Source organism: Onychostruthus taczanowskii, unplaced genomic scaffold, assembly GCF_017590055.1.
Source record: "Onychostruthus taczanowskii isolate IOZ18803 unplaced genomic scaffold, ASM1759005v1 scaffold4, whole genome shotgun sequence".
In the NCBI taxonomy this organism is placed as follows: Eukaryota; Metazoa; Chordata; class Aves; order Passeriformes; family Passeridae; genus Onychostruthus; species Onychostruthus taczanowskii.
Window position 1 is genome coordinate 8,190,499 of NW_024501459.1, and position 27,572 is coordinate 8,218,070.

General features: G+C 42.4%; 1 protein-coding gene and 1 non-coding gene across 2 annotated transcripts; both read right to left on the reverse strand.

Moving 5' to 3' along the window:
• Positions 1 to 119: 119 nt before the first annotated feature.
• On the reverse strand, positions 120 to 209 carry TRNAY-GUA. The gene is given in 2 exon segments: positions 120 to 155; positions 173 to 209. It is a non-coding gene; the product is annotated as a tRNA-Tyr (tRNA).
• Positions 210 to 8,404: 8,195 nt separating this feature from the next.
• VCPIP1 (valosin containing protein interacting protein 1) lies at positions 8,405 to 26,427 on the reverse strand. Its single transcript, XM_041412555.1, has 3 exons — positions 23,523 to 26,427; positions 18,449 to 18,535; positions 8,405 to 15,517 (listed from the first exon to the last, which is right to left on the reverse strand). Exons 1-3 carry the CDS (start codon positions 26,209 to 26,211, stop codon positions 14,646 to 14,648), a joined length of 3,648 nt encoding a protein of 1,215 aa, XP_041268489.1. The 5' UTR covers positions 26,212 to 26,427; the 3' UTR covers positions 8,405 to 14,645.
• Between the last annotated feature and the right edge of the window lie 1,145 nt (positions 26,428 to 27,572).

Below are 27,572 nucleotides of genomic sequence, written 5' to 3' on the forward strand. Positions count from 1 at the left end.
CGCCCCGCCGCGTGCGCCCGCGTGCCGCCCCCGCGCCAGCGGCAACGGCGGCGGCTCCCGACGGCAAAAGAGTGAGAAAGTAACGGCGGGGCCGCCCCCGCGCGGCAAAACCGAGCGTCTCCTTCGAGCCGGAATCGAACCAGCGACCTAAGGATTCCCGCGGGCCGCGCCTCTACAGTCCTCCGCTCTACCAGCTGAGCTATCGAAGGGAGCTGGTTTGGCTCCCCGCTCCTCGGAATAAATCCTTTCTTCCGGGTGCCGCCGGTGATGTGCGCTGTAAGTACGGCTGGAATTTCCTTCTGGAGAGCAGCTGGGGCATGGAGACGCTCTCGGGACAGACACATGGAGCTGCGAGCGGCCCAAACGCCCGGCGGCGGCTCCCGCACCCGGCCCTGCTGCCCGCGGGTCGGTCAGCGCGGGGGGCGCGGCGCTCTTGGCTTCCCACGCTCCCGCGCCGGGCGAGCTGTCCCGGCGGACTAAGGCAGCGCTTCCCGCTTCCCTCCCTTGCCGAAAGCACGTCTCATCCATCAGCCAGCCAGCACTGTTACGGGCTCCTGCTCCAGCCACGGCACGGGTCTGTTGGGAGAGGCCACCCCCAAATAAAATCAGGTTGGAAAAGACCTCTCAGGTCATCGAGTGCAACGTATGACAGCACCACCGTCAACTGCATCACGGCGCTGAGTGCCAAATCCACTCCTTCCTCGAATACCTCCACGGGCAGTGATTACACCCTGGGCAGCCCATTCCAATATTTAGTCACCCTTTCCGTGAAGAAATTCCTAATGTCTAACCTAAACTTCCCCTGGCACAGCTTAAGAGTAGGTTGTCTCATCCTGTCACTGGTTGCCTGGGAGAAGCTGAACCCCACCTGGCTACAACTTCCTTTCTGGTAGAAACATGGCATCGCGTCCTCGTGTGGCTATGCTGATGGACACGTGGACTCCACAGAGCTCCCAGGAGAACAAGGTGGGATCACCTGCTTTAAAGACAGGTATTGGCAGCTGCACAGTCAAAAAAAAACCAGAAAGGGTAGGGACAGCATTTAAAGGTGCTCAGTCATGGTGTTCACTTGACACTGGAGTGCTCACATCCGTCACAGGGACAAACCATTACTTTTTATTAATTGCAGTGTGATTTTTGCTTTAGTGATCCAAACAAATCACCAAAAACAGCAGGTGCTTTCTTATCCATCATCTTCTTTCCAAATACATTTTCTTCGATGGTTTACTTAAGGAAATTTGCTAACCATCACCACCACCACAGAGGCAATGACCTCCTGAAGCTACCACCATTGTGAAGTAAAAGCTACATTCCAGCAGAACCTCTGTGTGTTGTAGGTATTTCCCTACACAAGTCTTTAGCTGGAACTATACAACGATTGGGGTTGGAAGAGACCTTAAAGACCATCTAGTTCCAGCTCCCATGCAATGAGCTGGGACCCCTTCCACTGGACCAAGTTGATAAACGACCCATCCAACCTGGCCTGGAACACTTTCAGGGATGGGGCATCCACAGCTTCTCCAGGCAACCTGTTCCAGTGCCTTACCACCCTTAGTAAAGGGTGATAATTTGTTCCTAATATCTAATCTAAACCTACTGTCTTTCAGTTTGGATCCATTCCCCTTTGTCCTGTCACTACATGAGACGTTCCAGTTATGCTTTAAATTGTATTTAAAGAGAGGTGCTCTTCTCCCTTAATCGTCTCTGCAGCCCTCCGCTGGACCTGCAGCAGAAGGCCCTTGTCTCTCTGGTCCTGAAGAGCCCAGAACTGCACACAGCACTCCAGATGTGGTCCCACGAGTAAAGGGGCAGGATCACCTCCCTCCACCTGCTGGCAGTGCTCTTCCTAATGCACCCCAGGGTACCACTGGCCTTCTGGGGCTCCAGGGCACACCGCTGGCTCATGGGCAGGCTGTTGTCCTCCAGGATGGGATACACACAAGTTATCTGAATAAACTAAGCCGTGTGTGGAGTCTGTACATCCCCACGGCACTGTCAGTGTTCCCGGTGCATCCCCACGGCACTGCCAGTGTTCCCGGTGTATCCCCACGGCACTGTCAGTGTTCCCGGTGCATCCCCACGGCATTGCCATTGTTCCCGGTACATCCCCACGGCACTGTCAGTGTTCCCGGTGCATCCCCACAGCATTGCCATTGTTCCCGGTGCATCCCCACGGCACTGTCAGTGTTCCCGGTGCATCCCTACGGCACTGTCAGTGTTTCCGGTGCATCCCCACGGCACTGTCATTGTTCCCGGTGCATCCCCACAGCCCCGTGGATGCTCCCGGTGCCTGCGGGCGGGAATGCCGGGATCGCAGCGCCCTCTGCGCGGGCACGCGGGAACTACAGGCGGCGGCACAGCCCCCATGGCACGGCCGGGCAAAAACCCACCCAAAAACCCCCAAAAACCCCACAGTTACAAGGGCGAACTAGAATCGTTGCATCTTTCACAAAGAAAATTAAATCCTTGAGGGTTTTATTTGTAGTCTTTGCTAATAGGTCTTCAGCACCAGCCTACATTCCCTGTGTTGCATCTTTAGTTTCCAGAGATGACAACGCAGCAGGTTTCCCCACATCAAAGCTCTGACAGGAGTCTTTGAACTACAAAAGCTGTAATGAAAAGTAATAAAAACCACCCTGAGACAGGATTTGTGTCATCAGCCTCATACAGTATGAAATGGCATCTTTTAGCACTCATTTATATTTAATTCACAGTGAAAGGAGCCTGAAATAAAAATATTATTGTCTAAATAGGTGCCTTCTTGTATATTCCCATAGTAACACATGTGTTCCTAATTTGCAGGAAATAGATCCTGAAAACATTAGCTGAAGCAAATTGCTAAAATAATAAGCACTGATGGTCCTGTTGTTAGAAGGACTAATAGCCTAAAGATGTAGTTTGTTATGATATCCAGCAAACATTCTCCATGGAGTACACCAGTAAGCACATACACACCTCTCTTGTTTTTTGATTTTTATTTTTTTATCCTGTTACTGTTCTGTGTGACAAGGTCTAATATTTGGAGTTTCTTTTGCTCCCACATGATTTAAAAAAAAAAAAAAGTATGGAGATGCATTCCCCTGTCTCTCTATTCCCCTATTCTCTGTATCTCTTCTTAGCTTCTAATAACTTGACAAAACCAAGACAGAGGTCTACTACTGTCTTCAGAGACCTTATAAGAATGCAGGCACAAACAGACACTGTAGCAGGGTTTGGACTGTCCCCTCTCATCCCATCTGAGCTGTCACAGCCCACAAGCCACCAGACTGAGTTTCATAGGAAACAGGACAGGACACTCACCAGCCAGCAGTATCTGAGTCCCATTGTGCAAGAACTGCTTTCTGCCTTGGCTTGCCCTGCCCAAGACTCCCTAGTGACAAGGGAGAGTCCAGTTCCAGCCTAGAGCCAAAGAACATGACAAAGAACAAGTGCAAAGGCGTTGCTGCAGGTTCGGGGTGTCAGGAGGAGACAAATCACAGCTCATAGACCTTGAGTCACAGTGGACGTACTTCCAGTGGCACTTTTTGCCACTTTCCCATTACCTTAGAACTGTTCTTTGGGTCTCCTGACAAATCAAAACCAAACACTTGAATCAGCTGTTGGCATTTGGATTGAGCTTGGGTTTTGTAGTGTTGCCCAAGTACTAATGGCAGTGGCCAACACATTTCCAAAGACAGGGACACTTGCTCTTACCCGGATAATTCAAAGGGCAAAGTGCCCTGGAAGACAGAGTGATGGTCCTACCATTTGTTCCATTATTAATTCCTTCATGTTTAGTTTCCTGTTGATCTGCAGGGGAAAAACTTCTATTAGGCATTCATTATGACCTTAACTAACAGCAGATTGTTCCTGCTGGGCAACAGATCCCTTCCCATGCAACACTGATGCTTCAAAAATTGTCATCAAGCTGCAGTGGTATGAAGATACTACACTATAAGGCCATATATTCAGTCTATATGTATATTAATGTTTACTGCTCCAGTTTGGTGAGAGTTCCATCTATTTCCTGATAAAGCCTTTCCTTTAGTGAATAAAAAATACCAGTCATGATCTCACTGCCCATTGTCACAAGGAAATTATAGAAAAACTCTGAAGTCACATGCAGAAGTTTGTAATTCTTTGCTGCTATGCATTGGAATCTCATTGTGAATTCGGGCAGCCAATTTAACATTTCTCTGGACAATAAAGCAGTACATGGATGCTCCCTGGGAGGCACAGAGCTTAACGTCACTGACTTGAAGTTAAGAACAATGAGTCTGTCCTAATTGTTCTCTCTGTAGGTTGTTTGGAAACCTTATAACAGAGGAACCCAGAGACTTTGTGGAGATGATTCTCAGCACAAATAATCAATAAGGCACGCAACCGATTTCTTAGTATGAGAGAAGAATCTAGCAAAATTCCTACAAAGTAAACTCAAGAATCAGTTTTTTGAATTGTGGAAAACAAGAGGCTTATTTCCTCAGCAAACACTTTCCCAACCAATTGCTGCTGGTGCTGGTGTCACAGAACTAAGATCTGCAAAGTAAAACAAACACTTGATGATGATAAAATAAAGAAAACGCTCAGTGCAGGTGACTTCACAGATCTTTTACCAGGTACTTTCCTTTTAGTAGTTTTCAGTGCTTTATCACCAGTTGCTCCAATGACTGCAATCTTCAGAGCTCAGCACTGACTGACACACCAAGTATGTCAATCAAACCACGTGTATCCATCAAGTCTTCAGCCCAGCTGCTTGACTTGGTCTCGATTCAATGTCACAGCACCACCATTCAGCAGCCAAGGTGTTCTTACTTCCATCATCCTGGTGGGGTTGAGCTTCCTCCTCATGTTTGGAGAAATTCCCAATGAAGAGCACAAGGACACACACCAGATACTCTTTTAAATTAAAATAGTTTTTCATATGACAGCACCTTATTATCTGCATCTGTTCTGTGTCTTGGTACTGAAGATTCCAGCTTGTCATCTGTACTCCAGTCATGTCACAGCCAGTTCAGGGGAGGTGCAGTTCAGAATAATTTCAACTTGCTATGTGCTTTCAGTCGTACTTAGTCTTGTTTCATTCTTTTCTTTTTTCCATCTGCTTGGTATCAAAGACTCTGAAGGACAATATTCTATTCATGGCTGATCTGATTTTGTTGGAATTCTCTCTAAATACTTCTCATAATGTTCTCCTAAAATGTTAAGTCTTAAAGGATCAGCCCCTTCACTCAGAGAGTTAGCAAGTTCTGGGCACTTTGGCTCAACCTATATACACAGCCTATTGCAGAGGGGAAGAAGTACCTTTGCATAATTCAATTAGCCTGTGTTCAGACACAGAATAATTGCATGTACTTTGTGATTTCATGAATTTTACTTTATTGTATTGATAGTATTCATGCTAGAGTAGGGAAGGTGGAAATAAAAGGCTTAAAGCTACCATGTCACAAAAATACCAAAATAATCTGGTGTATCTGGATGGGCTCAAAATTTCTTCTGGTACATTAACCTTTCTGACAATCATGCACACAAAACATCTTGCATGCTTCCAAAGCAGCCTATATCAGCTTATCAAGGAGGCTGCACAACTACTGAAAGAATTCTGAGGTGGCCTTGAAATCAAGCCTTGGACTGAAAAAAACAACCACAGTTCCCAGGCTCAGAAGACCAGTAAAGCAGCTCCAGGCATACAGCCCTGCCAGAGACCAACACTAGGATCCTCTTGCACAGAGTGCAAGGAAATGGTGTCATTGCACAGCTCAGATGGATGCTGTCACTTTGAAACCAAGCTCTAAGCCTCACCTCATCTGCTGTGCAAAGTACAGTGGCAGCTAGACTGATTGACAGCATTCCTCTAAAGAGACTAATTCCATTTGGCAACCACATTCCCCTACAGTTTCAATGGCATGAGCATTCACTTAAATGAGGCACTCTACAGGCAAATATTAATTTTTAGGGGCTGAAAGTGGAACAGCCTTGAATCAATGAAAGAGGGAAAAACATTCCTAAGTTTACACCCAGACATTACCTATCATCTTGCTGTCAACCCTCACAATAATTAGTAATGATACCACTTGCCAGATTAGATTATAACATTTATCTCAGTTAACAACCTTTCTAATTTCTCAAGTGCCACTTGTTTATTTTGGAAATTATAGAGAAATAATTTTACTAGTTCTGGTCAAGTATGCAAATGTTTTAAAACAAATATTTCACCAACATATGTACAGCTTTGGAGACCAAAGAGGACAGATGCAAGTCACCACTTAATCAGGTACCCCATGGTTTTAGAATTATATCCTAGCAAGTCATCACTAGAAATGCAAGAGAAATCAACTTAAATCTTAGATTTTTATCAACTCCAGGAGTAAACAATTACTCTTAAAGAAAGGGACTAAAGCTATCAGAGCCAGACTGAGCCAACTGACAGGCAGGCAGCAGTAACAGTGTCCTGGCAACTGCCTGAGCTAGATTCAGGCAAGCCTAGATTCAGCCTAAATTCAATAGTATCCTGATGATAGATAAAAAGTGCTTGCTTGTATTTCTACCCAAAAATCAAAACTACTTTATAAAAAGAACAGTGTTTTGATTGTCAGCTTTCCAAACTAGCAACAAGACTCCCAACACTAATTACAAAAATAGGAACCACACAGACCAGGATCACAACCAGAGGTGCTGGCCCCTGCTGCTTGCATAACAGTAGTTTGCCTCTTTATCCAAGGCAGTGTTGCTCCCATGCCCTGCAGAATTCCAGCAGGAGAAGAGAAGAGAGCTCAGAGGGCGCTTACAGATACAAAAGACTTCATACCTCCATCCTGGCTCCAATTCTCCAGGCAGAACAGGTGTACATGAAAGGTCTTCAGTTACTGTAAATGTATTTTCTGAGTTTGTGAGAAGATAGGAGGTTATGAGAGTTTACAATGTAGAACCTCAAGGTTAGGGTTGGAAAGAAACAAAATGTTAAATAATAAAATATTATTTTCACAGTGGCAATAGATAACAGGGAATTTTTGGGCTGCTGTCTTAATAGAGACCTGAGAGCCCAAAGTCACCAGACTAAGGAGGGAATGGGCTAGCTCAGCTACCTCAAATGCAGGGAAGAAAACAAAAAAAACCAACCAACCAACCAGCCAAAAAAAACTAAAAAAAAAAAACCAAAACAAAACAAAAAAAAAAAGTTGGTGAATGTGGCAGGGTGAAGAAGTGGTTACAGTTCAGAAAAACAGAGGGAACAAAGAAATAAATAGTGGCATTTAGTTTTTTCCATTGTACAGCGTCTTGACTTTTCTTATTTTGAAAGCAAAAAGAAGCAGGTACTCTTGACCTTTATTTTCTGCATCCCTCTTTGCCGCCTGCAAAAATAATTGCTATTTCCAGCATCTGTCTTAGGAAGCCAGGAAGGGCCTTATTCTATGAAAGTCACAGTGGAGAAAGAAGTAGTGTTCTTGTACGTGCAGTGGTCAGATGTAGGATTTGGTATGCACTGAGCAATGCTTGGGCAGATTTGAGCATACAAATAGGAATAAGAGCTATTTAATTCCCCACGTGTTTAAGTTAGGCTCTTGCCTTTTCTGTGTGTTTTGGCTTTTTTCTCACTGCCACAAAACCTACATCATCACGGGGCAAAGTGTGGTAAGGTCTCATCCCTTCTCTCCCAAGGGGTTGAAATATACATATTTGGCAGCTTCTGCTCCTGGGAGAAAACAAAGGCAGATCTCAGGGAAATCCCCAGATTTGGAGTGAGCCACTGCATCGTCTAAAGTTCCACCATGGAGATGGAACAACATAAAACACAGATGCCTACCAAACAACAACGTGAATTTTTACAAACACTGATCAATCTCTATGCATCTTCCCTTCTGGATATGCAGGTAAGTACTCCCATCTCCCAGGAATCTCCCTCTGTTCCTTTCTGCGCCATATAAGGTTTCTGTGCTTGTAATAAAGTTTGCTTACACTTCAGTCTAATGTGTGAAATTCAATCATTTGTTGCCTCTACTGTCTTTAAGAGGCACAGTATAAACAGAGGACAATAAACTCGCAAAAACATCAGTGGTAAAAAGGATATAGAATAAAAGTTCAAGAGACAGATAAAAAGCAAATAGGAAAGGCAGCCCAGTGTCAGAGACTTCTTGAGGATTAGCAGAAGTGGCACAAATGCATGTGGGAAAGAAGAATTTAAGATCAGGAGTAGTGTCTGGCAAGTATTGCTCTCCGTTTACACAACAATGTGACAATCTAAAAGAAACTTCATTTTAAAGAAAATCTTATACACTAACTTTAAAAAGTAGCCTATAAAATCAAGTTTTCTTATTCTGAAAGTTGCTTGAGTATGCCTTGCGGGTTTGTAAGAAGTGACTGTGCATTTCATCCAGCCAGACTCCACAGACTGTTGCCTAATAAGAACCACAGCACCGTTTAAACCTTCTTATAATTTCTGGTAACTTCCTTCCATCTGCAATCTTTCTTTTAATTTTTCACTTATTGAATATGAGTTTCAAAACAGCACAGACCCAGTCCAGACCTACAGGATCAGTTTAGAAGTGAAATTAGATTTGCTACCAGCAATACAAGCCACTAGAAGTATTATTTCCAGCAGAAAACAAAATTAGGCAGTCTTTTAAAAATAGAGGTGGATAAAGTCCAAATACAAGTCTGTGCAGCTATCTCATAATCAATGTTTTTCAGTAACAGAACAAAGAATAACAGTCTTTTCTGAAACCTCATGAAGTGCCTGCAAGTCACTGCAAGAGAGGTCATGCTTACACTGAAGCCTCATTCCTGTGTTAACAGATGTTCAGAATAACCCAGTATACAGCAATTTAAGTAATTCAAATCCAAATGATCCATTTCAAACCAGCTGCAGCAACAGGGTTTCTGCAATGTCAGCTTGGCCATCAAGTCTACTGTCAATCTAAACACCTACTTTTCTTTATCCACTTCTGAGTAGTAAATACTCAAAACTACACAAACCAGTAGAAGCAAACATATATCAAAGCCTCTACATCAAGGAAAGCAACATGATTTCAATTAACTTCTGCAGACAGCATAAGGTGTTTGAATTGACTTTGTAATACCAAAAGCACCTTCCATAACTCACCTCACATGCTGATGAATATCCAAGGTTCACTCTCACCCTGGCCCTAGGGATAAGATTGTATTTTGAGGAGTTTTATGGTGACAGGAAGATGGGGTTTTACAGTGATATTACAACAGATTTGATGTGGACTTGCATAAGGAAAAAAAAAAATGAGACAAACCAATCAAACAAATAACAACCCAAACCAAACAACTCCAATCCAAAATAAAAATATAGACCAATATTAAGACTCTACAATTAAGTGCAGAAGTAAAATGAAAACACTTGGAAGCACACTTAACGTTGTTGCTTCATACATTCAGTACTGTTTTTGGCTAAGATGATAAGTACTGTATTAATAAAGATGAGAAAATTTCTAGCTTAGCATTAATCATTTAAGCTTTTGAAATACAAATCTTCTGAAGGATAATTTTCAATTCTTCATGATATGACATGCAATCAGAATTAACAGTGTATTTACACCCATCATTTTAAAGAATGCCTTAGTGCTAGCACACTTGGAATTAAGGCCTTTCAGTAAATACAGGAAGAAGTAACACAAGAGTTTTGCAGATGGGTTTTCTGGCTTGTTTCTAGGCTCAGAAGTTTTGATTAAAGCCAATTTGCGAAACAAAGTACCACATGTAGCTGGTGGGAAAAGCATAGAGATAATTTAAATAGTTGTCAATATGTTCATCTTTGAGTATTGCCAAATTTTCAAAAGCCTAGTTCTTCCAAATTGTACTATTCATACTTGAATATTACATGCATGCATTAAAATTTTGCTTTGAAATACACTTTGACCAATGTTTCAAATCACAGATTGCAAGGTATCGTAAATGCTGACTTGGTCTGCATTTTTCTACATCTTCTTCATGACAACTTTGAAAAAAAAAAAGATTCAGGTCTTGAATTTTGGTCTCAAATATATTAAACATATATGGTTCACAGATCACTCAAATTCAAAGGTCCTATGTGTTCCACGAAATATTTAGATTAGGCTTGAGGTCAAAATACCCAACTTTTTTCTTAAAGAACTTTTCTCTCAAAAAAATTATTTTGAAAAAGAACCATTACTAAAGGAAAATGGATAATGTCAGATTTTAATTTTCTAAGAATTGTATCTGTTTTTCAACTTCTGTACTAGTATTCATGTATGCAAGTATAATGCAATTTATATGCAAAATGCAGAAATTAATACATTTTCAACTGACTCATTTTGTAGGCAAATCAGCATTAATTAAACAAGCTAATGTGTGAAAGGCTAGATAAAAATTACACCTTATAAAACCAAAGCAGATGTTTCAACTTATAGTTTTAATATAGCAATCAAAGAAAATTCCAAATACTGTACAGTGAAGTGTAGTATAGTACACTATATACTGTTATAATACACTATTGTTACATTACTGATAAAAAAATCAAATATAATTAGTACAGCAATCACAAATAGAACAAACCAAACTTTGCTGGATAACAGCCAGTACTATGAAGATGGTATAGTTTCTATGCTAATTTATTTTTAATTCAACATGTAAAGCACTTACTTTTTAAAAAGATTTTTTTCTAAATATATACACTATTTTAATTCCTATTTATACATTTTAAATAGCATTCCCTCCTAAAAGTGCACTCTTTCATTTCTTGGCAATAATCCTCATCAAACGTAAAATAACTCTGAAAATACCACTCCTGTTTCAACCTTTTATTGCTCAACCACAGGCATAAGGGCTCAGAGGGAATCCTGCATTCTAAAGATCTTAAGCAACTTCTTCATGAAGCTAAACTGATATTCACAAGCAAAACAAAGAAACCACTCTCTGTTGTGGCTTTTTTAAACAAAAGGATTAACTTCATATTCATATTATTATTATTATTTTACAAAAGCATGTAGATTCTGATATTTAAAAATAGGAGCCAAACAAATGTAGAGATAACAGTGGCATCTTCTTAAATCATTCCTTTTCCATACAACTCAGATCGAGCATCACTCTCCCAACTGTAAACATACCAAGAATTTTGTTACCTGGCATTTTCAGCGCATTGAAAAAGCAACTCCACTAACCCTGTGACAATGACAACAGATTCTACTTTATGAAATAGTGTAAATCAAGTATTTTGGCCTTGCAGGGTTGTTAGCACACAGCCCTGTGGCACTGTGCCTCTGTGACACCGCTAGAGCACTCTGTCAGAGGCAACGTCTAGCTTGTATTTTGCAGCCAGCACAAGACTAGTAAACTACATGGAATTCACAAAGCCAACAATGCACACAGCTGTTTTGTGACTACAAGAGGGAAGACATCCCAAATACATTTCTTTGATTTCATTTGAAAATCTGCTATTTATTTTCCCTCACTGAAATGCAAACAATTCAGAGAGAAACAGCACTATCAAAAAGTCAACTAAGCAGCCAGCCATTGAAGTAGTAAAAGTCTTGGAAAACTGATCTGTTCTCCCGAGGTTTCCCATATGCTCACCAGCAATCTAGTTCATTCCCTTTTTTATTTCTGTACTAGGCCTGTATTTTTAGCAATCATCTTTTCTTTGGGTTATACATACTAAGCCATAGTAACATTTAGGATTTTCTAATAATGTGTCTTCTTTGCCATGAGACACAGCATAGAAGATCCTTGGCCTTCAGACATGAATTTGGCAGCAAGAATTTGGGTTGGTTGCCTTTACTTTTCAAGAAAAGGGCACCATTCTTGACATTTGAGAAGTCCTCCTGACACATCTTCTCATCCACAATGAGCCAAAGTCTTCCCTGCCCTTGTACCCCCCAGCATTTTCCTGACTCTAACAGGAATTCTACAAGCACACTGGTGCTTCTTGGACAGGCACACAGATTTGTCTCCACTTACATTTGCACCCACTGCCAGCAACCAAATGAAACATCTGCTCCAACTCACACTTTGGTGTTCTTTATTTCACTTCTCCTGCAGTCACACATCTCACTGGCATGTAGATGAAGTTTAGCTTCACTTGAGAGTATCAGGAGCTATCTATCTTTCTCAAAACCACTGATATTAAATGCAGAAAAAGCTACATGAGATAAGAACACTGCAAAGAAATATGCACAATCCTGCCTTCCAGAACTCACACCAGCAGATCTTGTGACTGACACCATGTTACCAGTCCTGTGAGACCATCTTCCTTTAGGAACTGGAGGGTTCTTGTCTACACGACTTGAGCGGGCCCGAGATGACACTAATGGTGAGTCAAACAGAGCTATTATCTGTTTCTATGTCTATTTAGATAAGAAGTAAAATGTCAAATTACTGCTGAAATGGGAAGTGTGTCAAAACTAAACCAAGCCTTCCTCTTTACACAGTAAAAGGCACACAAACTTCTGCAGTCTTACCAGAAAGGCATGAAAGAAATAAGCATTTTTCCTCGAAATAAGAATGATGTGCAATAAATATTTCAATTTATTTCAAACTTGAAATTCTCTCATATACACTGCTCACTCATTATTTTTCCAGCCAAGGAAGACTTTTTTCCCTAAAGAAAAGGTTGAAACTATCAAAGCATTGGTTACCTGGTCTAAAATGCAAGAGATCCAGGGATTCCTCCCCCTCAGCCTCTCCTGATTGAAATTCTTTCACAGGAACAAGTCACTGCTGTACTTTTTTAACACTGTGACAAAGCACAAGCCTCTACTCAACATTTTCTATATAGATGTAGCCTTCAGCGAGCTAGACTGATTCATGGGAGACTAAATGTTTTCAGAAGTCATGGCAGGCTTCCAGGTGCTGCATGTGCATCCTGTTTCTCATTGAATAAGCCCTGCCAGTTAATCAGTGCATCAGCAAGGTCAGTTCTGGCAAGCCAATTACTTCATACATTCCAAGTTTCCAAACTGCTAACTTACTGGACAGCAATTTGAGATCTTAACATTTTTATTTATGTAAATGTGGTATTTATATTTTACCTCTAAGTAGTGTATGAAATCATAAAATATTTGTACCATCTACATAAAAAGTTAACCAACAGAGTAACTTTAATTTACTTTGACAAAAGAGAAGGGCTATTCTTTAAGTGACTTGCTTCATTTCAGTTCTACATACAAAAATAAATCCTTCCCCATGGGACATTTTATCATACTAATGCTTAGAACTGTTTAAGTGATTAGAAATGTAAAAAGTGAGGAGACTTTCCTGAATACAAACATATACAACACAAACCACATTTGTGAACTGGTAAAAACCGACATGTGCACAAACACAGACTTCAGTATTCAAATGCTCTTAATTCCTTTGAAGCTATATTAACATCTTTTCATCCATTCAATGTTATTTTACCATAAGAAGAAGCAACAATAGTGCATTTAAATGACTATGAAGATAGGAAGCAAAGTGCAGTATCAGAAACACATTCCATCCTTAGGGAGCAAGCACAATGGCTGCTTCTTAAAAACTAGCACTACAGGTCTGATGAACACACTACTTAAGTGGATACCAGCTCGATTATCACTGATGCAGGGAAACCTGCATCACAAACTGAAGTGAGGCTGAGAGAGGTGGGTAGTCTTTATAGACCCTGAAACAGCATGTATCCCTTGCTCCCACAGAGTAAACAGTGAGCTTCTAAAAGCCCAATTATCACCAACTACTTTAGGATAATGTGTGTTAGAGAGTCATTTCCTTCCAATAAATTGTTAATTTGCTCTTAAGAGGACAGCTGTTATTTCACTTTTGCCATTTCTAACCAATGCTAGCAATCTAAGTCTTCTAAAAGAAATGGATTTGCCATTGAACATTTGCTCTTACTTGCAATTGCCTACTTCTCTCTCATAATTGTCTCAAAAGTTACACAACCACCTGACCAGTTTGGTATTTGGGAGGAAATGCTACCAAGAGAGCACCAAAATGGTTGTGCTGGCTCAGACAGCCATGCATAACCACACCACATTCAATGTATCTTCATCATATGCTATGTGGCCTTTTTTCTAACTTGCTTTCTAACTGACAATAGGAGAACTTAGACTTCAATTTACTAAAGTTACACTTAGTCCCAGATTTCTGAGAGGAGGATATGAATGAAAAAGTCATTAAATTGGAGAAGTGCCAGCAAAGTGTCATTAAAAGCACTGTATATGCCGCATTATCAAATTGAGCAGAAGTTTAGTTTCAGTTACCTTTTGAAATGTATGTCTTAATTTATGACAATAGGGTATTTTTTATTGGAACTAAGTACCTGGGACAGAATTAACTTTGCCATGTATCTAGTTTTGCCTGTTCTAGCCCTTCCAGTAACCTTAAGCTAGCACGGTAAGAACCTTGCATGGGCTTAAATTTTAAGACTTCTAAGAAATTAAAAATTACAAAGAATTTTCAAGAACCCACATGTACAGCAGATATTCATCTCAGTGCATTTCCTAATAACTAGTTTACAGGTAACAGAGCCAGCCTGGGCAGCAGTATGGTAATATTGAAAGCTATTGCCAATCACATGCTTATCATGCACTGAATAAGATGATATAATCTTTGACATACATACAAGATTTAATAACTAATCACTTTGTGTGGCCCAGCCAATAAACATTACATTTGAACAGTAATTTCTTCTACACTTATTAGATTTTAACCTATCAAGAGTGATCCATTGGCTCAGTTGCATTAGTGATTCCTGCATCTTGACTATCCATCTCCTCAAGCTCCTCAACAGAACTTCCCTTTTGTGCTTTAGACCTTGCAGGGAATGTTGTTCCCACAGAATTCACCACGTTACCATCAGTTGATTCAGTATTCAAGTGTTCAGTACCACTTGGTGCAGAGAGTGATTCGGGTAAGGCAGCCTGAAAGCTCCCAGTTTTAGCAGTTGAACTCACTGCCTCTACTTTTCTTTGAGATACATCAACTGATGCTGACTGCTCTGTATTCTGATCCCGCAAATGTCTATCCATTGAAGCCTGAATAGAAGAGACCATTTCCTGCAACTTTTTTCTCTGTGCCTCAATCAAAGTGGGGTCAAGCTGCCTGCTGTCTCTCATTGTCACAACTCCCGGAGCAATTCGAATAAGCTCACTGTTACCAGAAGCAGCTGTGAATACAGAAGGCTCAATTTTAGCAGAAGGACTGAAGTCCGTTTCTGTGCTATGCTTTCTTAAAAGTGGTGTTTCCCTGGCTCTTTGATCGTGTTGTTGACTACTAGATGCAGTTCCTAGGGAATGACCCTTCCCTTGAAATGCAGTTATGTTATGTAGTTGTTCAGATTTCTTTTTCACTACTCCACCACTACCCAGCTTCAGTATTCCATGTGAAGGACTTGCTTCCCTGCTTCTTGAAGCAGCTTCTGCTCGCACTTGACTTAAGGCCTCTTTAACCAGCTCTTCAACATCAGGACCGATGGGGAAGTGCCCAGCAGCATCCACACACAGCTCTAGTCTGTCTTCTGCTGCATTGTACACAAAGTTTTTACCAGGCAGATGTGGAAAAGTGCAGTGCTTGCCATCAGCCAAACCTATAAAGACAGGAAAAGTTATTCAAAGTGCTAACTTATTTTAAGGCATGCTCTGAACACACAGTAATTACTGTATTTTAATTTACTGCATCAAGTATGTAAAATCAAACACTGAAAGTTACTACTGTGGGAGAAAAAACATAGGCTTTTATGCCATACAATAACCAGAGCATGCTGCAAAGATGCTGCTGCCTTCTATGATGACTCTGATGAAGAGACAGTAGTGTACTATTACAAGATAAAATGACCACACCGCTACGACTTGCAGTTCTATGCTTGCAGTAATGTAAAAGAAGCCAAACCCTATCACTACCATCACCCTCACCCCAAAAATCATACAAAACCAAACCATCACAAATCAAAACCCAAAAACTGACAAGGACAACATTTCAAAACACTATCTGGAGAAATACTATTTGAGACTACTTCCATACCAGTTAGAACTGTAGTAGGATTTCTGGTTGCCTAACTGCTGCTAAGCCTGAGGAATTTCCCATTTGCTACTTTGTCTTGTTCTCTGAGAGGAAGTGTTGCTAGATTAACAGAAGTGTTTCAAGCTTACTGTATTTAATAGTCCTGGATATTATAACTATTAACCTTTACAAAACAAACATAAGGCATAATATTATTGCTCTGCTGTTTGTTTAATTGTTCCACTTACAATTTGACCAATCTATTAAAACTGAGAGTTCACTAGATAATTTTAAGTTCTGAAATTTCTGCGTGCCAAAAAGGGACAACATTCAGTCTTTACAGTTTATCATCATAAAACACAAAATAAGTCTTTCAACTCTGTCCCATGCAGGCTGTGGTAAAAGCAGGAAGGTATCACTTCAGTGAGGGTGGCTTTCTGTGAGTTAAAAGCTATCTGCAGATGAAAACTTGGCTGCAACCATTCTCTTCACTTTAGTTCCATCAGCTATGCATGGAGAGCTACAATGAAAACAACACAGTTTACAAGGTGCCAGGAACAGGTAAATTGTTGGGATTTTTCCTCTCTTTCTCAAAATTCTTGAAGAAAACCACCAGAAATTATTCAGAAGGGAAGAAACACAACAAGCAAATTCTAGTTCTGTATTACCAAACACAATGCTTTCAAAATGAGTATTCTGGGCAACAGTGGGAAAGGTCATTGAATAATTTGATAAGTTATTAAACTGTTTTCATCCTAATGAACCTACTTATTAATCTCACTCATCCTCCACAGCTTCTTATTCACACATCCACAATTGCAGAGGACCTACAAATAAGATATTATTCTGAGAGCTTCAGACATGTGGCTCCTTTCTTTACATATCCATGGGAACCAATAACCAAACAGCCAAAATGCAGAACAAAATTTAACCTCAAACACCCATCTGTCTAACTTCGCCTGAACAACATAGTTTAGATATGTAATTTAGTAGCTCAATTCTCATTTGCAAAAGAGGGAACTGAAACAATTCCTATGAATGACCAAAACTGCCTCTGAAACTGCAATCCCAACATCTCAAAGTAAGACCTTAAACAAGATCTATTAAATCAAGTTTCAACCGATTAACAGTACCTACGCTTCACAGACTGTTCTCAAGGTCCAGTATGACAGGTGCATTATTACATTATCTAAAACATTACAAATAGGTAAGTAGCTTCTTAAAGTGGAAAGATGAGCCACATTGTTGCACACTGGAATTGTAAAAGTGTACTAATGCTGAAATAGCAATTGTACCTACCAAGACAGTCTGTATTTGAAACCAGTGCACTTCTCTGTATGCAGGCATTTACACTACTATCTGCTACAGCCTTATTTCTTACACAGTAAGCTGGGAAAAATTACTTTTAAGTTAGACATTTTCTGAGAGTTGGGTTAAAATTCCTTGGATTCATTTCAGGATTTCAAATCTGGCTAGCCATTAATTGGTCAAAAACACCATTTCCATCAGGCCCTGTGTAAGCTGATTTAATTCCACAAACAATACACCACTCGTTACTGTACAAGCATAGTAAAAGAAGGAAAACTAAAAGGAAACAGATATAAGACACTTAGCATGCTAACTCTATTATCAGGCTAATAATTCAGTGAGAGGTAGTAGGCATTGAGTATATCACACATTTTAATTCATTTCCAGAAATAAGTAAGATAAAGTTAAGGTTGATAAAACTGCCTAAGAAAAAAATCAAACAAGAAAGCAGTAAAGGGACCATTGTAACAGCTGAAATCACAACAGTTAAACTGTGAATGGAAAGATTTCATCAAGAAAATAACTTTGGGAGAAAATAACTCCTTAGTACTTTCTTCTCTAAAGAAACAGCTGCTATTTTTTGTAGGCAGTATTTTTAAAGCCACCTAAAAATCAAAGGTACCCCACTTGCTTGGTTATTCTGCGCAGAACCCAAGATGCAACATTCAGCAATTCAAGAAGGGGATGGATAGTTTTGCTTCTGAACAATAATCTTAGGAATATAAAAAACAAATTTAACCAACAATTTAAATTTAAAACATGCAGTACCCTGTATGAAATATCTGCTAAGAAGCACAAGGAAGGTAAACTCCTTATCCAGTAAGCATCTTAAAGTAAAGGAATAAGTGTTATGATTCGTTGTTTGATCTTTACAGGAGAAAAAGATATGGAAAACAAAAAAGTCAGCTGACTTTTTTTGGTCATATTGTCATTAAGAAAAAAAAAAAAAGCTGTTTGTACAATTCAGGAAGTAGAAATTTCAGAAAGTAAGAGGTTTAAATTCAATGAAATAGGTTTAGGCAGATTCTCTAGTCTTAGTCTGTCTGAGGGAGCATTAGGAGTTCTCCAATATTTAAGAATGAAAAATTACCATAGCAATAGACTTTCAAAAAATAAATATTTATGCTTAGAAGTGACTCAGTACCAATTTACAATTTTCAGGATTAGGAAACAGAGGAAGGAAGGAATAAAAACAAAACCAAAAAAATACCTGTTGTTTTCTTCATTATGCTGTAGAAGACTCCACCCTGCTGAAACAACTGAGGAAGCCCCTTTGCATAAGACCAAACATCTTCTCCTGTAAAAATCAAACACAAACATTACAATTAAACAGTTGTATTTTCATATTACAGACAATGGCCAAAAATATAACTCCTTAAATCAAAAGTTGAACCCTCACTTTCTTCTATGCAATAAAAAATTTGAATTTTTATTGCAAATGCACAGAACACGAGCCTGGGACATTGAAAGACTTTTAGAAAAACATACCACTGTCTGCAGCCAAATATCCTATGTGTTCTAGAACAAAGGTTCCCAAATTTGATTTGATCCAAGGTGCAGCTCCTCTTTCTTTGCCAAGCCCTAAACATGAGCCTCCATTCCCCTCCTACCTCTGCTTTCAACATTAAACTAGGAAATTACTAACACATTTCCAAAATTCAAGCACACATCCTTGCTCATTAAAACTTGAATTCTATATCCCTACACCTTCTCAAAAATCAGAGCTCAATTTCACAGCTACCACACAGCAGACTTAATACTGCAGCTGAGACACAAACATTCACCCAGGCAGCTGCATAGAAGCTGTGTTTGTACCTTGCTTTTCTTGACAGTTAGAAACAAAATACCAACCACGAGGCCCTGGCAGTCCTGTATAACCAGTGTTTCTCAACAATGCCAAAAATGGCATTGAAATGTGACAACTTTAAATGCCATGGAGAAAAAAAAGAAAACAACAACCTAGACTACATAAGGAAAGGAATATAAAGAACAGAAAAATTGGGTTACAGTGATGGAATATCAGTGACCTAACAGCACCTGCTCAATCATTTCAGATCTGCATTTGCCTATACCCTTTTCCTTATTTTGCTAACCACTTACCTGCTTCAGAGAAGTGACATGTGCTGTAGCTGTCTAAGCAGTACAAACAGAAAGTTTTGATAAATTCTATTCTCCTGATGCAGAAACAACTACTGTGCATACACATTTTCAGAAAAAAAATTGTTTTTCCTACTTTCCATCAAATATACAAGGAACATACCAATACATTTTTGATAGAAATTGCCCCCTTCCGTAGAAATTGAAATCTCAGTAACAACAGCTCTCAAATTTCTATTAAGATTGGAAAATGTAAATCTTCAACTATAGTTAACTGGTTGTACTACTTGGATAGAGAAAGCTGGAATGTGTGAGGCTGTAAAATATAACCCACCAATATATCTTTGCTTGCTGTTATAAGGAAAATAAAATAAAAGAGCACAGGAGGCACAGGACTCTTGATACTTCCCTGCTCGTCTGTTCCCCCACAACTGTCACTCACCTCTCCACTGCAGGCATTACTCAAGGCCCCATTCACTTTACAAAAGTACAGAGCACATTCACCACATTCTGACTTTGGATATTTTAAAGACAGGAGACTGATATAATCTGATGAATTTTGAAACTATTCCTTCAAACCATATACACTCAGGTTCATTGCATTCATTCGCACATCAAGCTCACAAATTCGGCCTTCGCTTCCAAGACGAACATTGAAGTCATAAACCAACTTCTCTTTCTTCTTATTTTCCATGATCCACTGAAGGAAGTCTTCTGGCACTGCTAGCTGTGTCCTTTCTCTCACTGGCAATTTGAAATGCACTTCCCTATACACGGTGTCTGCAGAGCACTGCTGCTGTGCCTCTTCCAAGTCTCCCTGATGGTTTAAACACTGCCCACAGGAATCAAAATAACCACTGCACTGAGAACTATCAGAATACAGCTGTCAGTCCACTGAAGCCTGAAGAGGCCACAGCCAGCAGGACTCCATACTAAGGACTCCTTTACTGCTGCACTGAGCAATCCATTACCATTTGAAGGACTCCCTTTCATTCCACAAGGCAACCACTGGACTTAAAGAGAAGCCCAGTTTTAAAATTACTGACATTTTCCAAGGAAAGCTTCCCTATTTGCTGTGGGCATGATTTTTCAAGCCTTGCACAAGGGAAGCATCACTGTTTAGACAGCCTTTTATGCAATACTAACAAGTACTACATGCAGGAAAGCATAGAGAGCAGGGCTCACAATACAAAAGCATCAGCCACTGCAAGAAATACAAACTAATGACACTGTTTTGGTAGACATCTCCCACTAGAAGACAAAAAAGCCCACAGTTACAACTGGACTTTCCCAGATCAGAGGAACTAGTGTGTGACTCAACTAAACTGCATTTGAGGTTTGCACATTTTTGTTGAGTTTTACCGTTTGTTTTGGATTTGTTTGCCATGGCAGCAAGATGTTTATAGGTCACAAGTTAATTTGGATGATCATTTAGTTAGATTAAAAACTCCCTCATGACACTACATGTATCAAAGAGATTATACTGCTCCTACTCCAGTACACAGTTCCTCAGACCAGACCCCAATCCCAGAACATTAAGGTATGGGAACAAATCCAGACTGTCCTACCCACAAACAGGCCTTGTTCACCGATATAAGTCAGCCTGCAGCTGCTGCAAGCCCAGGACTGTCACTTCAGACAGCAGAGAGAACACACAAAGTGCAACACAAATAAAACACTCAATTGATAAACATGTTATAGAGAAATTCAGCTGGCTTCAAAGCAAGCTCTTGAATTCCATGAAAATCCTCGTATCACATAATACACTAAATTTAAACCTGGCTATTTCGATTCCTTGTGTATGGATGAATTCATCAATGAAAAACCAACCAATCAAAATAAATTCATATCTGGCTTGCACATATTCAAAGTGCCTCTGCAGGGGTGTAATTAAATCTGGTTTAAAATATAATGTTTTAAATATGTTAATGCAAAATTCCAATTCCTTTAGTAATTTCCCTACAGAATTCTGCATTTTGAGCTAGGGGAAAAAAAAAAAAAAAAAAAAAAAAGAAGGGAAAGCTTTACAAAAAATCATGCATAATATGTTAATTTTTCCAGAAATTACAGTATTTAATTTCCCAGGGCTTTTTTAAAAATTATATACAGAAAAAAGTTAAGAATATGATCTAAAATTCTAATAAGTAGCTGAGACCAGAAAAGAAAAATTCTAGTAGCTGAAATAAGAAAAATACTTCAGCCTACAGGAGACTCTGTATGAAAGAAACTGTTTTAAGCACACAGAATGAATAATTATGGATGTTTGAAGACACAATTCCACTATGGGCACTGGGGAAAAGAAAAGTGTGTCTAGCCCAATGAGCTATCTCAACAGCATCTCCCCTCTACACATTTTAATCTCACTGTATTACAGGAATGCTTTTAGCAGAACAAAGTTACAAAGCTGGCTCTCAGACCTTTGCAGCAGTTTTTAGCAGTACAGAAATGCTGTTCTGAAAAATTAAGGCTTCTTGTCTCAAAAAGGCTGAATATGCCACCTTGAGGAATTGCCACCCTTAAGAAAGTGCAAGGACTTAGGAAGTTTGTTAATTTGTTGAAAAATCGCAGTTGTGAACAGTCTAGTAACTAGATTTCTCTCACAAGTATTTTTAAAGAAAAATGAAGACCCAATGAGAAAAGCCATGATATAATAACAGCATCTTATTCAGTAGTTGCATAAGGTTTTATAACTGGCTGGTTTATCACTTGCTGCTGCTTTTACCTCTATTAGTAATGCACAATGGATGCAGCCAGAGAAGGGTGAGATAAATTCTGTTCTAACTGGTGCTCTTAAAGCAGAATCTAACAGCAGTGATGGCAAAGACAAAAAGCTATTCTTGCATACAAGATCAGCTCCCAGTTTACGGATGTTTACCTGTGAAATAATAACACACCTTAATGCTTAAGTAACCAAGATGTTTTCAAGGCATGCCAAAGTTTTTTGAAGTCAGTAACTATACTTCCAGCAGTATTTCCTGCAAACAGGAAAGCACTCTTTTAAGCTTAATCTAGAAGTGAAGACAACTTTCAAACTTAACTTTTTCCTGCACTTTGGAACTGGGGTGTAAATGTCAGTGCGATGAGGTGGGTAGTGATTCAGCACACTATCTTGTAAAACAATCACACTTGGAAAAGAATCAAAGTTCTGCTTGATGAACTTCTGACATACCACTCTGTGATTACGTAATTGTTTCGTTTCTGAAACATCACATGCTTCAGCCACACCAAATCCCTCCAGCAAGAGAAGGCTCCCACAAAAAAAACCTGTAAACATGACTATTCAACTGGTTCGTAGAGCTGAATGTATGATAATTACAGTTCTACTTCCTGCCAGAAAGCAGCCAGAACTGTGAAACCTGATGAACAAAACACATAAACAGGGGTCCAAATCTCCTGAGTTCAAAAGGGAAAATTAAAAACACAGGCACCTGAGAAAAGTCCTTTTGTCTTGAATTATTCACAGTCAGATTTACACGACTGATAATTTACAAGTATAGCTTTGCAACCCTATGTCTGACCTTTGGAATTCAGATCCATGTTTAGATTCTTTCAGTTTCTCCTCTGTTTATATTCGGAAATAGCACTTTCCTTAAATCTTTAAAAAGACCAGATCTTCATTTAAAACTAACGGATTACCTAAGGAGAAAATGTCAAATTGATACGCTTAAACCAAGACAACTCCCTGTGGGGCCAAATGTCAGGATTTCCTCCTACTACAAAGGTGAAAATTTGTTCCTTAAACTTCCAATGAGCAGGGGACACTCAGCGTCCCCTTCTCACCGCTGCTCTGAATTTATTTCCTGAAACCTGAGGGAGATGTAGGAAAAAAAAGTCTGCAGTTTCACACATATACTTCCAATGTGTGCCTAATGAGAGGCAGGAAAAACAGAGAGACAGGACAGCAGAGGAAATGAAATCACCTCTAAACAGCAATTTTTAAAAGAGGACTTTATAGCAAAGGAAGAACAAGTATCTCATATACCTCATATATACATTTCTAAAAGTCACTGACAGCATATTAAATGTCCTTCTAATAAAGGAATAAACTACAAGATTACAGCTACATTTCAGCTACAAGACTAAGCACGATTTAAGAAAAAGGGAAATGTGTATGTAACTAGAGTTTGCAACATGTTATCTTCTACTTAAAAATACAATTTCGAAGAATAACACCAAGTCAGCCTTACCCATGAGTGTTGCCAGAAGACACAGCGAATACATCTCCTTGTCAACTTGCTCTTGCAGATCCTTCGACGAGATCTTACTGGTCACAGCAACATCTTCGTGCTTCACAGCATGGGCTGAGTGAGCTGAGGCAGCCTGCCTGCCTTCCTCCTTGCCCTTCAGAATTTCTATGGCAATCCTGTCACCGTGCTGCAAAGGAACAGGCTCATTTTCCATGCCTTCTTTGGGAGGCAGAAGCTCTTTTGGAGGAAAGCCGTAGCGAATACATTGCAGATATGGGGGAATATTAAATTCTCTCGCTATGCCTTCCTGGAGTTCCAAGAAGGTGGTAGTGCACTTCAAGGTAAGCATTGACTGCCTCCCGTCGTTGGTGGTTATTCGAATTTTCTTTTCTTTTGCAGACGTTGGAGAATAAGGGGTTTTGGTTGGTGTAGCAGGTGCAGACGAGGGCCCCTCACGAACAGCCCCAGGAGAAGCACTCCTGGGTTGCCCTTTCTGCTCTTGTTTCAATTTTTCACTTTTCCGTTTCTGCATTACGGAAGCCTGGTCCGCAATGTTCTGCTGAATAGTTCTTTCAGCCTTGCTCATATTCAACTCCTCCTTGTGCAAAGTTTTAGTCTTCTGTCCAGTCAAAATGATTTTGGTTGGAAGTTGCGACTCTAACTCTTGTCCTTGCTGTACGTCATCAGCTCTTTGGGCGTGAGCACCATCGATATTTACAGGGGTATAATCATCAGGGTTCTTTTTGGCAGTTTGGTGCAGTATTGTGTTGACAACTTTCTGCACGAGAATCTCGCTACCAAATTCACCGGGGAAGTGCTTGGTGACAAGTTTCATGGCGACATCATACACGTTGCTGTTCAAAGAGGTGTCGCTTTCATACTGGAACCAGTAGACAGTCTCCCTCACCACTCTTCCACCCCACTCTAGAGTTATAGGAAAAGCTTCAGGCAGATTGTCATATTCTTTCCCTTCCCAGTAATGCTTGAATCCACAGCCACATTTGCCACCTGAAGACCTAGTATTAGTTCTGTCTCCATCGATATACAAAACAGACCCATCTTCTCTGACACGACGCATTAAGTTACCGTGGCACCAGTTACAAACAGTCAAATTGCTCAGGCCGTAGTCTGGTACCAGCACATCCTTCACAGGGTTGTAAGAACACACCAAACTGTTCAGGGGAAAACTGTAATTTTTGTCAGGCCTTAGCTGGCCGTGGGTACTTTTTGCCAGGTTATACAGCTTCCCCCCAGGAGCCAGCCACTCTGGGGGAACGTGATGCTCTGAAAGAGCCCCACAGATGAGGCACCTGTGAAGGCGGTTGTCCATCACTGCTTTTTTGGCAGCTGCAGTGACCTCTTCGGGCTGGACCCCTATTACACCAGTCCTTCTGTAGAAATATTGATGCACATCAGCTACAAGACTGGGGTGGATACCGTGCTTACTCATGAAAACCTCCTCCATTGCAGCAACAAGCCTCATCAAGTACTTGTCCTGCAAACTTCTGTCTCCTCCAATAATGCAACCACCATCCTCCTCTAACATGATGTACTTTTTGATGAGGTCTTGAGGAACTCCCCAGGCTTTAGGAAGTAATTTCCTAGGCAGCTTAGGTAAAGCAGCACCTTTTATTCCAACCAGAGGAATATAATGGTTACGTCCTGAGCTACTCCATGCAATACAGATCGGCTTGTTCAACATGCCATCTTTCCCCATGCATTTTTCCAGAGGTATCAGACCAGGCAGGAATGTTGCTGAATAATCTCCGGAGCTTCGCATTCCACTCAAGGAGTCTAACAGGATGATAGGCCGGTGCAGCACGTTGGCCAGACCAAAGATGTGAATATTCCTAAGGCCCATTGGCACACCTTCTGGAGGAACAAACAAAGGGTCACATTCATTGATAATATCCTCCCACTCCGCAGCATCAATAAAGTCATGGAAAAGTGCCTTGTAATGGCTTAGATTCGCCTCAAAATGCTTCTTTAGATTCTCTCGCAGAGCATGCCAGAACAGTTCCCTGCCAACAAGCGCTCGTGAGACTGCATGCACAAGGCAGTGGCCATCTCCATCCACGTGGACGGGAATGAGGCACTCTTGACTGTTGTTGGCCTTCTTGATGTCCTCCAGGGTGTCGTGCAGGTAGATGAGGCTGCCGGAGCGGTCCTTCCCATAACCCATGGTTTCGACGTGCTCTGGCTCGATGAGGAAGGCGCGGTCGCCCAGGAGGGAGCAGTCAAAGATGTCTCCCTGGTTCATCTCCGTGAGGAGCTTGGCTTTGCCAGTCTGCTTGTCCATCCCATAGCGGGCCAGGATGGGGGCCAGGAGCTTGCAGTGGTAGTTGGAGAGGCCATTGACTTTGACGAGCTCGGTGTTCCTGCGGGGCGGGCCGGCGCCGCTGACGCCCAGCAGCGCATTCCGCAGCAGGTTGTGCAGCACCAGGTCGGGGTCCGTCACCTCCTCCACGGCCAGCAGCTGCCGCTGCTCGTGGCGCCGCCCGCAGTCCGTGCACTCGATGCTGCCGCTGCCCTGCGGCCCGTGCGCCGGGAAGAACAGCCGCGCCTGGCATTTGGGATCGGGGCAGGTGCCCGAGAAGATGCGCCGGTCTCGCTTCTTGGAGGCGGACGGAGGCGGCGGCTGCGGCTGCTGCTGAGGGGACGGCGGCGGCGGCTGCTGGGGCTGGGACATCGCTCCGCTCCGCTCAGCCCGGGCTTCACCCGCACCCGCTCCTCCGCCGCCCTCACAGGCGCATTCCCTGCGCGCCGCACAACGACCGCCGCCTCTCAGACGCCGCCAGTGCCGGTGCTGCCCGTGCAGTACCGAGCGCCGCCCGCCGCCCCCCGCCCGACGCGGAAGCCGCCGCCGCTCTCACCGCCCCTCGGCCGCCTCAGTGCCCGCAGCGCCGCGGCCTCGCGCACTTCCACGCCGGTGGCGCACGCGCGGCGCCGCAGGGGCGGACGGGAGCGATAGTTTCGTTCGCAGTCAAGGCCCAGTGTAGAGACGGTATCTACGTGCCACGGAGAGACTACAGAGACCGTGATGCCATGCGGCGGAGAGTGGGAGGGCGGGGGAGGGGCGAGGCTCGGCGGGGTTGCTGGGAAGCGTAGTCCGCGGGCGGGTGGGCCGGGAGGGACGGGCAGGGCACTCGGCGGCGCTTGTTGCGCTTCCTGCGGGAGCGCTGGGGGTGGCAGTAGGGTGTGAGGTAACACCCCCCGCATGTACGTTCCTGCTCTGTCTCGCTCGGATGTTGTTCTGAGGTGACACCCCACGTGTATATTCTCCCTCTGTACCCCTCGAGTGCTGGTTTGAGGCGACACTCTACGTATATGCCTCCTCTGCCCCCCTCGGGGGCGGCTCCGAGGTGACACCCCCCGTGTCATCCCTCCTCGCCCCCCGCCCGCCCACGCCCCGCAGGAGCACCGGGCGAGGCTCCCTCCCGTGACACCTGTTCCCCTGGACAGGCTCGGGGGCGGGAGGCTGCCCAGCCCGACAGGCTGCTGCCGGCAAGGGGCTGACAGGAAGGGACAGGCGGGGGCCGGCCCCAGCCTTCCCCTCAGCAGTGCTGCTGAAGGGGAATCTGAGCACCCCCGAGGGCTCCCCGGGCACGGAGCTTTCCAAAAGCACGGCGAGCAGCGTGTCCTGCCAGGCGCAGTCCCCTGCCAGCAGCACTGCCTGCAGGCGCGGGCACACGGGCCGTGACCCCAGGCTCTGCCCCCACAGCCTCCGCAGGCAGGCCCGGCCCGGGGCCGGGGCCGGGCTGCGCCTGCCCTTGCAGCGCCTCGGGGCGCCCGGAGCTCAGCGCACCCTCGCCGGGGTTTCGATTCCCGAGGAGCCACGCCGGGCTGCTTGTCCGGGGGGTGAGCTATCTGAGCGGAGGTGTTCCCCGGCTGCCGGCTGCTGATAGCGACAAAACAAGGCTCCAGGAGACGCGAGAGCAAGCTGTTAACACGAGTGATCCCTCCAGCTGGTGCTACGTAAGGAGATAATGAGGGAACGGGGCTGGCGCTTACGTTATCTCCAGTGGCCGTCTGAAACGATACTGTTGCCAA

Bases quoted from the DNA above. Each gene is read 5' to 3' on its own strand.
- VCPIP1 (XM_041412555.1), bottom strand. From the start codon at position 26,211: ATGTCCCAGCCCCAGCAGCCGCCGCCGCCGTCCCCTCAGCAGCAGCCG. The intron at 18,536-23,522 runs GTAAGGCTGACT...TGATTTTTACAG, and splicing joins TCTTCTGGCAACACTCATGG to GAGAAGATGTTTGGTCTTAT. The intron at 15,518-18,448 runs GTATTTTTTTGG...CTGTCTTTATAG, and splicing joins CATAATGAAGAAAACAACAG to GTTTGGCTGATGGCAAGCAC.